Source organism: Terrapene carolina, unplaced genomic scaffold, assembly GCF_002925995.2.
Source record: "Terrapene carolina triunguis isolate 2854851 unplaced genomic scaffold, T_m_triunguis-2.0 Scaffold66, whole genome shotgun sequence".
Classification (NCBI taxonomy): Eukaryota; Metazoa; Chordata; order Testudines; family Emydidae; genus Terrapene; species Terrapene triunguis.
This window is the reverse complement of record NW_020664417.1, coordinates 90967757-90982692: the sequence shown is the minus strand read 5'-3', so window position 1 is coordinate 90982692 and position 14936 is coordinate 90967757. Positions and strand designations below refer to the sequence as shown.

Here is a 14936-nt window from a genome sequence, read left to right as displayed (position 1 = left end):
GGTACGTGACTGGTCTTTTGGAACTGAGAGTAACCTGAATATTGCTGTGATACTTGGTATAAAGAACCATCATTCACAAATGCAGGCTTACTAGGTTGATAAAACAGATTGGAGTATCCAAGAGGATTGTCTGTGACTCCATGTTTAGGCTATTCTACTGCCTGAGGAGTTTACACTTGATAATCGGTTGGTGAAATCTAAGTATAGAACTCACAGCCAATGTGGGGTTTGTGCCCTGTTTTGTAAGGCTGGTACTTACGCTCTTGACTCACTGCAGGACAGGAGACTAATACCATTTTCATCCATCACTTCATGTTTCAGATTAGTGTGGAGGACTGTAAGACTCGTTACAGTATAGCTCGTTGAATTTTTTCACACTACGTTTCTTCCTAAAAAAAAAATGACATGTTTTCAATAAGCAAAACTTTTAATGAAAAAGTGTCCACATTATAGAAACTTTCCATTGTTCTTTTTATCAACATTTTCCAATTTCCATTTGTATCAAAAAATTTAAGAAAATATTTAACACAATTGTTTCAGTACTTTTTATTTACCAAAAATCCAGTTTTATTTTCAAAAATATTTCAACAAAAAATATTAAAATTTCATGGAAAAGGAAGTATTGGGTGAATCTATGAACGTGAAGTATGTTTTGAACCCAGAAAATAGAAACAGCTTTGAAATTTTTTTGTAAAATCATTTCCCCATTTTTCTGCCAGCTCTAAGAAGGAGCTTTCTCAGCCCCCAGCAGAAGGGATAGGGGTGAGACTTGTACAAATAAAATTATTATGACTAGTTATTTATTTTTTGGTAAACGTGTGAAGATACAGAAGTTTGATGGTTACTGCTGAACTCTCCCGCCAACCCCCATGTAAAACAGTGAATTCATCTGGGGACATTTCATTATTAAAAGCATAAATATTGAATGATAAAAACCTAGCAAAGCCAAAATTTCAGAGCATCTCTTATGCTTTGATATTACAACACCTAAGCCATGTAGTGGCATGTCTAACACAGCAACACCCAGACACAGTGAGGTGAGCTTTAGCAGAATTTCCTTACTTTTGTGGGTTTGTCAGCCACTAAATGTATTTGAGGTTTCTTGCACTTGTTGTCAAAAGTTCCGGTAATTCTTTTAATGCCTCTGACATCTGGATAATGGAGAGTAAGCTTCACCTTCAGCATTATCCAGGTCCAGAAAAAATACCCATTGTAGAAAATTAAGAGGCTATTTTTACCTCATACCAAAGCTTGAGTAAGTAGATTCTCCTTGTGAATCATACAGCTAGTCAAAATTTTAAAATGAAAAATGGCAGCAAATGTTTTGTTTATTTAAAAATTAAACCCTGAAAATCCAACATCTTTTGACACTGAAAACCCCAAGCTGGTTTTTCATTTACTGTTTTCTTTTCAGTGGCAAAATGGAAAAGGGGGTGGGGGGAGGAGAAAAGGGTCAGGAGGGAACCATAATTGAAAAAACAAAAACATCAAAAACGTGGACATTTTTTAATGAAAAAAATTGAGAAAATGGGAAATTTTTCACAAAACATTTTTTGACCCGTTCTGTTGCAAGCACGAGGTTAAAAGAATGAACAGCCTATTCATACAAAGCACAATACAAAGCCTGCTGAAGTTGACAAGTCTCCCCCTGACTTCAGTGGGCTTTGAATTGGGCCCACGGTGCTTTAGAAAAACAAGCTATTAAGGGGAAAAGATCTGTGACCAGTGCTTAATTTGTAATGAAAGAGGTGGCGGGGCTCAAGTAATTTTTCTACTATAATAACTGACACGGCAAGCCCAGAGGGGCCGGGGCTCAGCCCTGACAAGCCCCAGCACAAATTAAGCACTGTCTGTGACCAACAGCTTGGTAGGATTCTGTGGGATTTTCTGGAGGCATGGTTTGGTCCTTGATTGTCAGGCAAGCTCTGTGCAAGGCCTGGAGAGAGGCTCACCATCTTTCCATCTGGACCCCTCCTTTGTTCTAACTCTTCTGCCATCCATCTGGCCGTTGCTTCTGGGGACTCACCAAGGAAGGTACCACCAGATGATTAATCATCCGCCCCCTTCCGATTAAAACCTGTGACCAATTCTTTTCTCACAAGTATCAGAAGGTTTGGGGTGTGAAAGAGGAAGTGGGCAAGCTCAGCACTGGAGATGGAGCAGGGGCCAGAGTGCAAGAAGGATATCTCTAGCCCCCTGACGCTGTAATGCAGAGTTTGATTCTGATCTCATTTATACCAGTGGAACGCCATTGATGTCAGTGAGTTGCTACCGAACTCCCTACTACAGCAAGAGACCCTGCTGCCAATAGGTGGAGCATGTAAGTGTGGGGAGAGGGGGCTGATGGGTGAGATACTTTGCATGCCAAAGAAAGTGACATATATACAAATCTATGTGGAAATAGCATTAAAGTTCATGTTCCCATGCTGCAGAGACATCCACTGTCTAGGTCTTTGTCTGAACACAGGATGGGTCAGATGTCTCTGTTTCCCACTCCCAGGCGGGTTATATACAACTTACACATCTTAAAGAGGCGAACAAATAACTCAATTAACCACGTGTCCCTTATCATCCCCTCCCTGCTGCCTTGCTATGGGGCTAATGAGAAGCAGCTCAAACACAGGCTGTGGGCTCTGTCACACAGCCCGCCCCCACCACTCCCCCTGCTTCAGCAGACTCAGAAGCCCTCTTGTTCCAGGCTGAAACTCACAAGCTCTCAGATGCCCTCAGGTCCAAGATGGAGTGGCCGTGGCTCTTTCTCTACCTCTCTCTACACATCACAGGTAACAGAGGAACACGGCGAGGCCTTGGTATAGTGTTAACTAGAGCTGAACTCGAAGTGCAGGAGACTGGGAGGATGCAAAGTGCTGTAGTAACTTTGTAACCTCCTCCCCTCCATCATGTTATATCACAGCTACAGAATGGGATGTTTATAATGTAGGTTATAGATTTAATATATTTTATGTTACATATGTATGTACAATATTACATATCTATGTATAATATTATAGACCAATGTTCTAGACATAATTTGGGATTATTTTATTTCAGAGCTATTAGGATTGCCATATTATAGGATGTTATCGGTTTAGAATGTAGTATATTCAAGAATCATCAGGTTAAATTCTGTAATCAGTTAAATTAGCATATAGCTTCAGATGTTGAGATAATATGGTCATGGCAGGCTATATAAGTACAAAGATAGATTAGATTTACACCAGTGTAACTGTTGGATTTCCCCCCTAGAATCACAGAAAATATTGATATAGGATGTCATATTTTATCATAGATATGTTATAGGATGTGTTGCTTAAATATACACTATATTATAGTCATAGGCTATCACAGCTACAGTATAGCATACATTTTATCAACATTTAGATACCAAGGTGTTGGGAGCTATAGAAATACCAATGATATATATGTAGTAGGATGGTATATTATATATATATACCTTTATATTATAGTATTATTTATAGGTACATTATATACTGCATAAAGTGCTTTATTGTTGGTTTATTATAAGGATACAGATGTCGAGTACACCATAAACTTGCAGATTATGTTTTTTTCAGATCAGGCACCACAAACCATTTTATTTATTCTTTCCAGGAACAGAGACAGGGCAAAATTCTCCCCTGACTTTATTCTACAGCTTCTGCGATCCCACTGATTACAGGTCACAATAGATGTAAATCAGGACAGAATGTAGGGAGTCAATGAAAGGAATAATTAATACATTATGAGATGACAGAAACAAGTTACGAATGGAATCTGGTCACATGCGCATCTTGAGAAATTCCAAACAATAGGTGTGCACATTAGAAACTGCTAAATACTTCTAATGTGGGGGAGGAAAATGGACTGGTTTTTATTATGGACTTTGACTGCAAATGAATATTTATAAAGAGAAGTGCGCCACTATAATCTACTCCAGAGGGGATTTTCAAATCCACTCAGTATTGTTCTAACTCCGCTCCCATTCAAGTCAATGTGAGTTTTACCATTGACTTCAATGGGAGCAGAGATAGGTTAATGCTAAGCGCTTCTGAAAAATCCCATCCTCAATATGAAATGGGCCTTTTCTTTTTATGAATGTTGGGGTGACCACATAACTCGGAAGGACAGAACAACCACAAGTAGAGAAGTCTATAAGTATCTACGTGGTGAAAAAATATTTAATAATGGGCTCTTCAATCTAGCAGAGAAAGGGATAATATGATCCAAGGGCCGAAAGTTGAAGCTAGACAAATTCAGACTGGAAATAAGGCGTAGATTTTTAATAGGGTAATTAACCACTGGAACAATGTACCAAGGGTTGTGGTGGATTCTCCATTACTAAAATTTTTTAATTGAGATTGGAAGTTTTTCTAAAAGCTCTGCTCTAGGAATTATTTTGGGGAAGTTCCATGGATTGTGTTAAACAGGAGGTCAGACTAGATCAGGGGTTCTCAAACTTCATTGCACCGCGACCCCGTTCTGAGAACAAAACTTACCGCACGACCCCGGGAGTAGGGACCAAAGCTTGAGCCCTGCTGCCCCGGGTGTGTGTAGGGGCCAGGGGCAAAGCCAAAGCAGGTTCAGCCCCAGGCAGGTGGCCTGTAACCTGAGCCCTGCCACCCAGGGCTGAAGCCCTCGGGCTTTGGCTTCGGCCCTGGGCCCCAGCAAGTCTAATGCCAGCCCTGGCAACCCCATTAAAATGGGGTCCCAACCCACTTTGGGGTCCCGACCCACAGTTTGAGAACTGCTGGACTAGCTGATCACAATGCTCCCTTATGTCCTTGGAATCTATGAATGAGAAGGTTACCCAGCAAGCTTTCTGTGGGACTGATCCTGAAAACCTTTATGCAAGTGGTCCCATAGACTTTGCAGGCACAAGGGAGTATTTACCAGAATAAGGGTTTGCAGGGTTGGCCTTCAATACATGAAAATATAATATACTGTTCACCATCACGTTATATTTACAGCACAGCTGTCTGTGTCCCTTCCCTTTAGTTTTATTTCATCAGTGTCAGAGATTTTTGAGAGAAAGAATGGGAGCCATACTACAAAGTCACAGGCACATCTTTATTAGAGGCTAAATCCTGCTTGCCTTCCTCAGTGTATTGACATTGATGGGACTATTAACATGAGGAAGGCAAGAAACATTTCCTCTGCTTGTAAATATTGCCCATACTCAGCAAGCCTGTCTCAGGTAAAATGCCCAGTGACCCAATGGAAATTTCGCTTGAATAAGGACAACCAGCTTTGGCTTTTTGTTTGTCATAAGGATAGTTTTGGTGCTCCTCCCAGATGCATTCATAGATCAAGCAAGCATATCGCTAAGCCAATGCTGGCTTAAGAGACCCAGACGATAGAGAATCGAAAATTAAAATGTTAACTACCAGCAGACTTTACTGCAGTCAAATTCCTCAGTACAGCGCATCAAATGCAGAGCTGGTTTAATGTCAATGGACTTGTAGCCACTTATACCAGTTTTGAAGCTGGCTGGCTCCCAATATTTGTAAAGCATTGGGAAGGTCAAAAGTCCTGTATCAAAGTCAAGACACTGATCTTGCAAGCTGATCCAAGCAGGCAGCCCGCTTCATCCGCATGGAGCCCCATGTTAATGAGGTTCCACTTGGAGACCCTCTGAGCTCCATTGGGCTCCATACAGGTGCACATGTGTGTGGATTAGTGTGCAGGATAGGGGCCTAAGCATTATTATTACCAAAAGTTAATGAGCCCAGGATTTTAAAGGAACATGAGCACTTTAAAGTAAAGGGGCAAGAAATATGAGACAAGACTACCAAGGGCAGGCCCTTAAAACATGCACAGGAAATAAGTGGCTCTTGGTTGTTCAGTGTTGATTTTACTCTGTTGCATCATATCCAGAGTTTGTTGTTTTGTTTGCTGAAAAACTGAGTCCCCTCTATTATTCTCGCCGAAGCCTGTACACACACACACCTGCACACCAAGGCAGAAAATTGTAACTGAGGTAATATTTTCCAAAGGCTGAGTTCAGTATTGCCAACCCTAAGCATTCAAAAACCATGAGTCAAGCCCTGCAAATCACAAAGTAGATATATAGCTCACTAATGAGAAAATGAAATTGGCTTCCTTTTTATTTTCCTGCTTGTTTTTGAGTCTGTGGAGTGACATTTTCCAGCTTTCCTCAGCAATCATGAAGGCTAAAAACGGTACTTTTTTAATGAAAGCTGAGATTCTCACATGATTTCTTGGCTCCAGGCACTGGGGCTTTAAGAAAAACACAAAATATCATCAAAAAAACCGAGGAGTCCTTGTGGCACCTTAGAGACTAACAAATTTATTTGGGCATAAGCTTTCGTGGGCTAGAACCCGCTTCATCAGATGCATGAAGTGGAAAATACAGGAACAGGTATAAATACATGAAAGGATGGAAGTTGCCCACGAAAGCTTATGCCCAAATAACTTTGTTAGTCTCCAAGGTGCCACAAGGACTCCTCGTTGTTTTTGCTGATACAGACTAACACGGCTACCCCTCTGAAACTAAATATCATGAGACTCACAATAAAATCATGAGAGTTGGCAACGTTGTGTTAATATTATTGTTCGGTATCCTATCCCGCTGTTGCTCATGTTTCCAGCTATGAAGATTCATGACATGGAATCATTTACTTGTCTCAAAAATAAATTCTAAGAACAGTAAGTAAAAAGGCTAGAGTAGGATACTTTTACTCAAGGAGGGTAGCACCTTTCTCCACAAATATTCCCATTGAAGTCACTGGGCAAGACTGCAAACCAATAGTCCCACTAAGTAGCACCCTAGTCCTCACATAGTTCCATTGAGCTCAGTGGGAGTCATTGAGCGTAAGGTACAACTCCATGTACATAAGGGTATTACTGAATCTGCCTTTAAGAGACCATTCACAGAGCACGGTGCTACTCAATGTGAGTGAGGAGCTCAACATCTGGCCCTGATTTATTATCTATTTTTATTTTAATTCTGTGACTATCCAAGCTCCAGGTGCTTGCAAAACGCTGAATCCACACAGCCTATCGAATGCAATGGGTGAGAGTAAGCAAAATAACTGCCCATCTCAACCACCAAGTCTCTGGTTGTATTCATCCATGATTAAATAACAGAAGCAGTCTGGAGAAATCATCAACTGGTATAAATTGGCAGAGCTCCACTAATGTCAGTAGAGCTACGCTGTTTTAACACCAGCTGAGGATCTGGCCCGTGGTAGAATTTTCAGTATGAATAAATGTATATTAATGCATAAACACCCAAAGGGGGTTGGATCCTCTGGGGAGCCAAGTGCCTTCAGCTCCCATTGACTTCAGTATATTGTCTATTTTTATGTGTGTTGCTTGCTGCATTTATCGCTTGAGTGAGCTGTAGTTCTTCTTTGACATGTTTTGATACCTTATCTGGAGTCATCTTCAGCCTCTTTGCTGCCTTTGCAGGCAGAAAAAATCCAACGAACAAGCTAACAAGCTTGAAAAGAACTGGCAAAAGAAATTGAAACATGCCCAAAGAATGGCATAGCACCAAAGAGAAGGAAAGGCAAAAAAAATAATTTCCCTAAGCAAGATGTGGAAGCCCCATTGATTGGGATTTTTAAAAGTGGACTGGACAACGGACTAGAAATAGAGCTAGCTAGCTGTGATGTTCTCTACGGGTATCTATAGAGCACCACCCACGGTAGTATCTAGGCACTGGTTACAAAATGTTGGGATGGCAAGAAGATTAATAGGGAACAATCCACCACTGGCATGAAATAGGGCAGGGGTCAGCAACCTTTCAGAAGTGATGTGCCGAGTCCTCATTTATTCACTCTAATTTAAGGTTTTGCATGCCAGTAATACATGTTAACATTTTTTAGAAGGTCTTTCTATAAGTCTATAATATATAACTAAACGATTGTTGTATGTAAAGTAAATAAGGTTTTTAAAATGTTTAAGAAGCTTCATTTAAAATTAAATTAAAATGCAGAACCCCCCCCCCCGAACGGGTGGCCAGGACCCGGGCAGTGTGAGTGCCACTGAAAATCAGCTCGTGTGCCGCCTTCGGCACACGTGCCATAGGTTGCCTACCCCTGAAATAGGGGCTAGATTTCCTAATAGGTCTGTTATATCTCTAATTTGTGTGACCCCCATAATTCCATGAACAGAGAAACTACTAAGCTCACGAAGAAATCCTTTATTTAATATGTGTAGAAAGAAATATCTTGACCATAAACATGTTATTTTCTTCCTTGTAGGTTGCCAGAAACCCCCACCTATATTTCAGACTCCACCACGTATTGTAGCCCTGAACAACAGTACGATGGAATTGGTCTGTGCATTGAAAAATGACCAGCTTACCCAATCAGGGATCTATTGGTACCGATGGAGCAAGAAGAGCCAAGACTTTCAGTATGTACTATTTTCAAGTGTTTTTCAGAAACGCACCATCAGCAACAACATCGACAAAGACAGGTTTGATGTGAGTAAAGCAAGCTCTGGGAACTCATACACTCTGAAGATCAGCAAGCTTCAGCGTTTGGACGCCGGCACATATTACTGCGCTGTCTCCCATTCCTCGGAGCTGCTCTTTGGCAATGGAACGGAGCTTAGCGTGGGTAAGTGCTGTTTCAGACTGGCCCATCCACTCCAAAATCTCACAGGGCTTGGCTGAGATGCTGCTACAATAGAAAGGTTAGAATAATAAAAATAACCCTGATAGAAAAGGTAACTGGGCACAAATCGGTGCCTAAATCCTGCTCGCCTTTCTCATTGCTTTCGTTGAGACTATCCACATGAGCAAGGGCATGAAAGGTTTGGGACCTGGAAGGTGCTTGAAGAGATCCTAGAGACTATATTAGCCAGAAAACCTGGCAGAAAAAGGTATAACAATAACCGCTGGCTTGAATACGAGGCTAGACAAATTCAGACTGGAAATAAGGCGTGACATTTCAAAAAGGAGGGAGAGTAACCACTGGAACAATTTACCCAGGGTTCTGGTGGATTCTCCATCACTGGCAATTGTTAAATCAAGACTGGATGTTTTTCTAAAAGCTCTGCTTGAGGTCAAACAGGAATTAGTTCAGGAAGGTTCTATGGCCTGTGTTATGCAGGAGGTCAGACTAGATGATCACAGGTCCCTTCACGGGACTGTGTGAAATGTAGGGAAATTGCTTCCAGTGTTATAAGGCTGCTAATAAGTTGTAACCTTTCACCACTGTCCATTTCTCAGGCCTGATCACAGCATGAGCACTGCCGTGCTCCGATCTTTGTTGTGTAAAGGAGCCTTTCAAAGGAACGCTACTAGACCTGGAAGATTCACGTTTATTATCTTTCTCTACTTCCAGTGCTGTTTTTGCTCTTAACTTGGATTATTTCCCCACTTGAGTTCACAGTTTATTCTCACGCACTGATTCTGTTTCTCACCTGGCATTTACTGATATCCTAACACCCCCATTAAATCCTGGGGGGGCTGACATCTATCTCAGAGGGTTGGTGACGGGATACTGAGCCTTTCATATCCAGGTCTCCCCTGGCAAGTCATGACAGGCTGATAACAGCCGACAGCTCTCACCATCCAGGGACTGCTTAGGACCCCGTGTGAAATGGGTCTCAGTCCAGTTCCTTCTCCATCACACCTGGCACACCCTGGCAACTTGGTTGGCAGTCTCAGCGGGGAAAGCGCTCAGGACTGATGGGGCCATGGAGACTGACCTACCTTCTGATTCCCAGAGCTGGTCCCGCTAGGTCAGAGCTGAGGCACATTGGTGTATCTGTGTGGGGAAGCTTGCACGGCTGATTCCTGCCATCTGATCCAGCAGGACCCTGGTGCTGTGCTGATGAAATCGGTGGCACTCCTCAGAAGCACAGGGTCCACCCGCCTGGCTCCGACTGCTGGTTGGACAGTGCTGCCTGTGTCTGTTCTGTGCGTAAACAGAGAATTTCAGTCCCCGGGGCTGTCAGACCAAAACCTTTTGTGAGCTCTAAATTGAAATCGGTGGGACTTTATGTGGGCTTAAGGATCTGAGCTATAGGATCCTATTGTAGGGCCTTAGAGAACCTCTTTGAAATTCTCAGGCATTCAGCAATACTCTTCAATCCACAGCTTCTCCACTCTGTAGCAAAGGGTAGAAAAAGCACTGCACTTTGATTGATCACAGTACATGATCATGTACTTAAAACCATTCCTCGTGGCTTCACTTTGGAGCTATGTCCGTCCTAAGGTGATAAAAACCTTCAATGTAAAGTGTATGTTTAGCAGGGGTATAATTATGGTCATTGGCTTTAAAATGTTCACAGTCTTCCATCTTGAAGAATCCCCAGTCCTTGTTGCATATAAATACACTGGCATTTACTGCCATTGTGTTGGCTAAGTGTGTCCCTTTTCTATCCTTGCTTACTTGAAAGAAAAGCTCTTCGAAGACAGAGGAGAATTACCTGAGCAGCTATAGTAATGCGCCCTACACAAAAACTGTGCTTTCGAAAACATGGTACTGTCATCCAGTCAGAATGAAAACATTCAGATTTAAAGCTAAGCCCTAATAGATTTAGTTAAAGAAACAGGGGTTCCCCTATCATGTGTAAGCAAAATCACGCTTCCCTGGGAGTTTTTTCTTTTTTCCTTTGGCATCCGTGACAAAATACTCTTTGATTTCACTTTTTAATGTCTATTGTTAAGTAGTTTAACAAAAATAGGAAAGAAGTTATACAGGTAAATCCCAATGATCCAGATGTCTCACGGGACATCTGACACTTTTGGCGTGTCCGTGTCAGTAAAATAAATTGTTTCTATATGAATTTCAGTTCCAGAGGGAAAGAATTGAACTTTGGATAGCCCAGACTTTTCGTTAACTGGTGTTTGAATGATCAGATTTTATCTGTATTTGTATAATGGGGGGTGGGGGTGTTTGGGTGATTGGTTGTTTTTTGTCATTAGAGGTTTTTCTGGCCTGACTTCTTAGAGAGATAAATATGTTAAATTATAACTCATACAGTCAATAATAAGCCACAGGCCTTATTTAATCACTGTTATAGTCAGCAAAAAACTACTCCAAACAGAGCTTTCTATACGCTGACAAGGGACCAGAGTCGGAGATGTTTTGAAATCCCCTTGGGATGTTGCTGTTGCTATTGGTTTGATGTGATATGCACGTGGATACTACCATGATGGATATCAGGCCAAAACCTTATGACAGACGTGGAAAATATTCAGTCCATATTAGACTGAAGACAATGTGACCTGAAGTTAGATTAGCGAATTTTGCAGGATCGAGCCCCAATATAGGGTTTTGTGCAGAAATATATTTCTGGTAGCCCCCCCACACACACACGCACATGCACACACACACACACACACACACACACACTTTCTCAACTATCGTGGAAAATAATAACCTGTGATACTGTAAAATGCAAGATATGGTTTGGAAATGTAGCAGAAAATGTGTTAACCCAATCCTAGGGCCAGATCCTGTAAACTTATTACAAGATGTGGGCTATGTCCAGTGGTAAATACTATTCCTGGTAGGAAGTGTTACAGTTCAGGAGATAGCTACCAGTATGCTTCTTCCACCAGGATAGCATGATATCACTGCCCTTGTTCATTCAGTATACTCTAATACTGGGTATTTCTTTAAATGCTATTGGCTAGATCTTGCTCTCTTTACTAACACGGAGTAGTACCTTACTCACTGAAATCTGGGGTCCTGTATAATTACAAATTCACCTACCAGATATGGGCAGGATTTGAGGTCATTGAAATTCAATGTGACAGTGACGTTCTACTGGATGTTACTGAAATTCTTCAGAAACTTAATGACTAGTAATTATGGTGTTTAGAAAAATAATGAAAGGGCCCAATTCTGCACCCACACAGCAAAACTCCCATTGAACGGAATGGGAACAGGATCAGGCCCCTTCACACTAGTTATTTTCCTAAATATTTAGAGGCCGTTTAAAAAAAACAACAAAAAAACCACACACACACACACATACATTCTAAGGCCAAGATCATCAAAAGCAACTAGTGATTTAGGATGCCCTACATCACGACTCACCCCACCTTATCCCCACCCTACCTATCATCTCTCATTTGGTATTGAAAAATTGACTCCTGTCACTGATCAGCCCGCGTTGCCCAGCCTCTATCATCCCCTTGTTAAATTTTCAAACAAATACTTTCACGTTTTCACAGTGTTTCCTGCCAGGTTTGGGAATTGCTCCCTGTAAACATCCACAAAACCACCTCATTAGCCTCCTTCAAAACCCTTCTTAAAACTCTCTTTCGTCATGAGGCTTCCAAGAAACGTGACAAAGGTTAGGCTGCTGGTGTGCTGGGTGACCAGAGCCTGCCTACCAGTATTGTCTCTGCTGCCTTGTACGCCTCAGTCAACCTGTCTGTATCCCTCTGACGATGCTTGTTTTGGAATGACATTATAAGCTCTGTGGGTCAGGAGCCATCTTTTTGTTCTGTGTTTGTACAGCCCCTAACACAACATGGTCCTTGTCCGTGACTGGGGCTCCAAGGTACAAATGCTAATAATAATCCATGAGACACATTAAAGGGCCTTGCTGTTCAGAGAGTAAATTCTTAGTATTGTTTTGAAAATCAGGATCCTTTAAGGTGTCTCAATCTGGACACCCAAAATCAGGGTTCACTTTTGAAAATCTTGGCCTAAATGTCAAAACTCCTTGTCCCATACTATGATCTAACCACTTGCCAAGCCTCAACCTTTTCTATACAAAGTTATTGAGAGATACAAGAGTGCACCAATTTCGTTCATTTGGGGTTTTACAACAATTCCGTTCATTTTGGGGGGGGGGGTTCCTTTTAGCCCTAAAAATTGTCAAAGATTTTTCCTCATTACTCTTAGTGTGTCGTTTAAATGTCTTCTGTGCTATGTCACATTAATCCTATTTTCATCATTTCAGTCGACTTTTTGCCTTCCACTGAAAAACCTACAGAGAAAACGCTGCCCCCAACGAAACCTTTGAGGTGCAAAACCTCCAACATAACTCCTGCTAAAATGAAAGGTAGGGCACTGCCTTTCGCTGGGCATCTTTGCAAAATGTTGCGTGGGCCAAATCGATCCTTAGTGCAATTCGGTTTAAACCAATGGAGTGTCACTAGGAATGAAGCTGCCTCAATATATTCCATTTTCTTAGCTGCTCCGATGTAACTCTGGGGTGACTCCACTGAAGTGGAGGGCACTCTCTGGGCCCTGGCATAGAGACATGAAACACTTCACTGAAACATGCAAGGTACATAAAAACACAGGGATCTGGTCTCTCCCCTTGATACAGGCACATGACTCCCACTGATGCTAATAGCAGTTATGTTCATGTCTGTGTCTGACAGAGCCTCAATACCTGGGACTGCCCCTGGCCCTAGGGGCCTGCTTCAAAGGGGGATCCTCCACCCCCCAGGGAGGACTCTAAGGAAAAGAGAATACAGCTCAGCGCTACCCCTACCCTGGCCTGTCCACTTCTCTGCACAGCCCACCCAGTCCCTGCCCAACCCCTTCCCCCCCCAACTCCCACCCCTGGATCTATGGAGAAGTGGAGGGGCCCCATGGGGGTGGCGGGGAAGGGCAGGACTGTATCCCTGAGGTAGCTGAGCCCCCTTCTGCGTGAAAGGGGACAGATCTGTGTGTGGATCTGGAGACACAATGCCCCCTCCCATGCCTCAGAGTTTCTGTCAGAGGTATTGTGTGTAGCCGGCACAGTCTGCCAGCTGCTGCTGTTTTCTGTAATACTCACTGTATGTTTCTTTTGGTTTCTAGGTTCTTCCTGCAGTGGCTTCATCTGGGCCCCATTAGTGGCATGTGCTGTTATTTTACTGCTGTCTCTGGTTGTTGCCATCCGTCGCTTTCAGCGTAAGTGCTGGGCACAGCAAATGGGTCGCGCTGCTCCCGGATCTCTTCACGCCTCTGAGGGGGGTTTCTCCATGCGTGGAACTTACCTTTCTCGCTCAGAAGGGGGCACTCCCTCCTGCCCCAGCACCCTGCAGAGAGCCTCTGGTGGGTCCAAAGATCCATTTGGGAAGGAAGCAGAGGATGGGGGAGACAGGTCTCGCAGGAAACCCATCATCCACCCCAAATCCCACAGGGACCCCCTCCCCCAAAATGCATGCAGCCTGGGGCTGTGTGCACACATATCCCAGTGGTGAATGTGTTACAGGCCCCCTCTCTCTGCTGATCTACGGAGAATATGCATCTGTTACAACCCCCAGCTACAGCGCTTCAACTGCTCAAGTTTTTAGCTCTGGGGGTCCCCAGTTCAATCCCAGATGCATCAGCCAAGATGGCGGCCCTCACACATTTCTGCTCCTCATCTCAGCATTGAGGAGCATCTGCACCCTTCAGACAGGGCCGCAAGGAGCAGCTGCAGGCTGGGAATCCCTCGCAGGACAGCTCCAGTGGGAGAAAGGGGAGGCAAAGATGTCTGGGAGTGGGAGCAGGAAATATCAGGAGTTCAGGAGAGGCCCTTGTGGAGTGGGAGTGCTAGGAGCCAAGGAACTGTTCTCCTGACCTGAGCTGTTGCCTGTCTCCTTTCAGGCCTGCGCAGGAGACTGCGGCTTCACTTCAAGAAACAGTAAGTGCTCTTGGTTGCGTTCTGCAGCCCCGTACGCTGCAAAGAACACAGCGGTGCTTTTCTCATGCGTGAGCTAGTGCTAACAAAAACGAATGCGGGGGAACAATCCCACGAGGTGCTGAGCACCTCCTGTATGCTGCTGTGTCCTCAGCTCCTGTTAAAGTAAGTGGAAATTGAGGACTCTCAGCACCTCACAGGAAGCACTCAACACTGCACAGAATTCAGTGTGTCTGTGCAACTCCTTCGACTCTGATAATGAAGGCATCCCATAGGAAAGGGAAGTAGTCTGTATGTTTTCCCCTCTGGCTGCCTCCTACAGGGTGGGTTAGTTTTCACCCCATTATTGCTAGGCCCAGAAAAGGCATTTTCTCTTT

The 14936-nt window shown here is 43.3% G+C and overlaps 1 protein-coding gene across 1 annotated transcript; it reads left to right on the top strand.

Annotated features, from left to right (window-relative positions):
• Window positions 1-2737: 2737 nt before the first annotated feature.
• Window positions 2738-14566, top strand: CD8B (CD8b molecule). The gene is made up of 5 exons (XM_024217738.1): window positions 2738-2783; window positions 8229-8588; window positions 12901-13002; window positions 13752-13844; window positions 14526-14566. The coding sequence occupies exons 1-5, from the start codon at window positions 2738-2740 to the stop codon at window positions 14564-14566; spliced, it is 642 nt and encodes a 213-aa protein (XP_024073506.1).
• The last annotated feature ends 370 nt before the right edge of the window (window positions 14567-14936 follow it).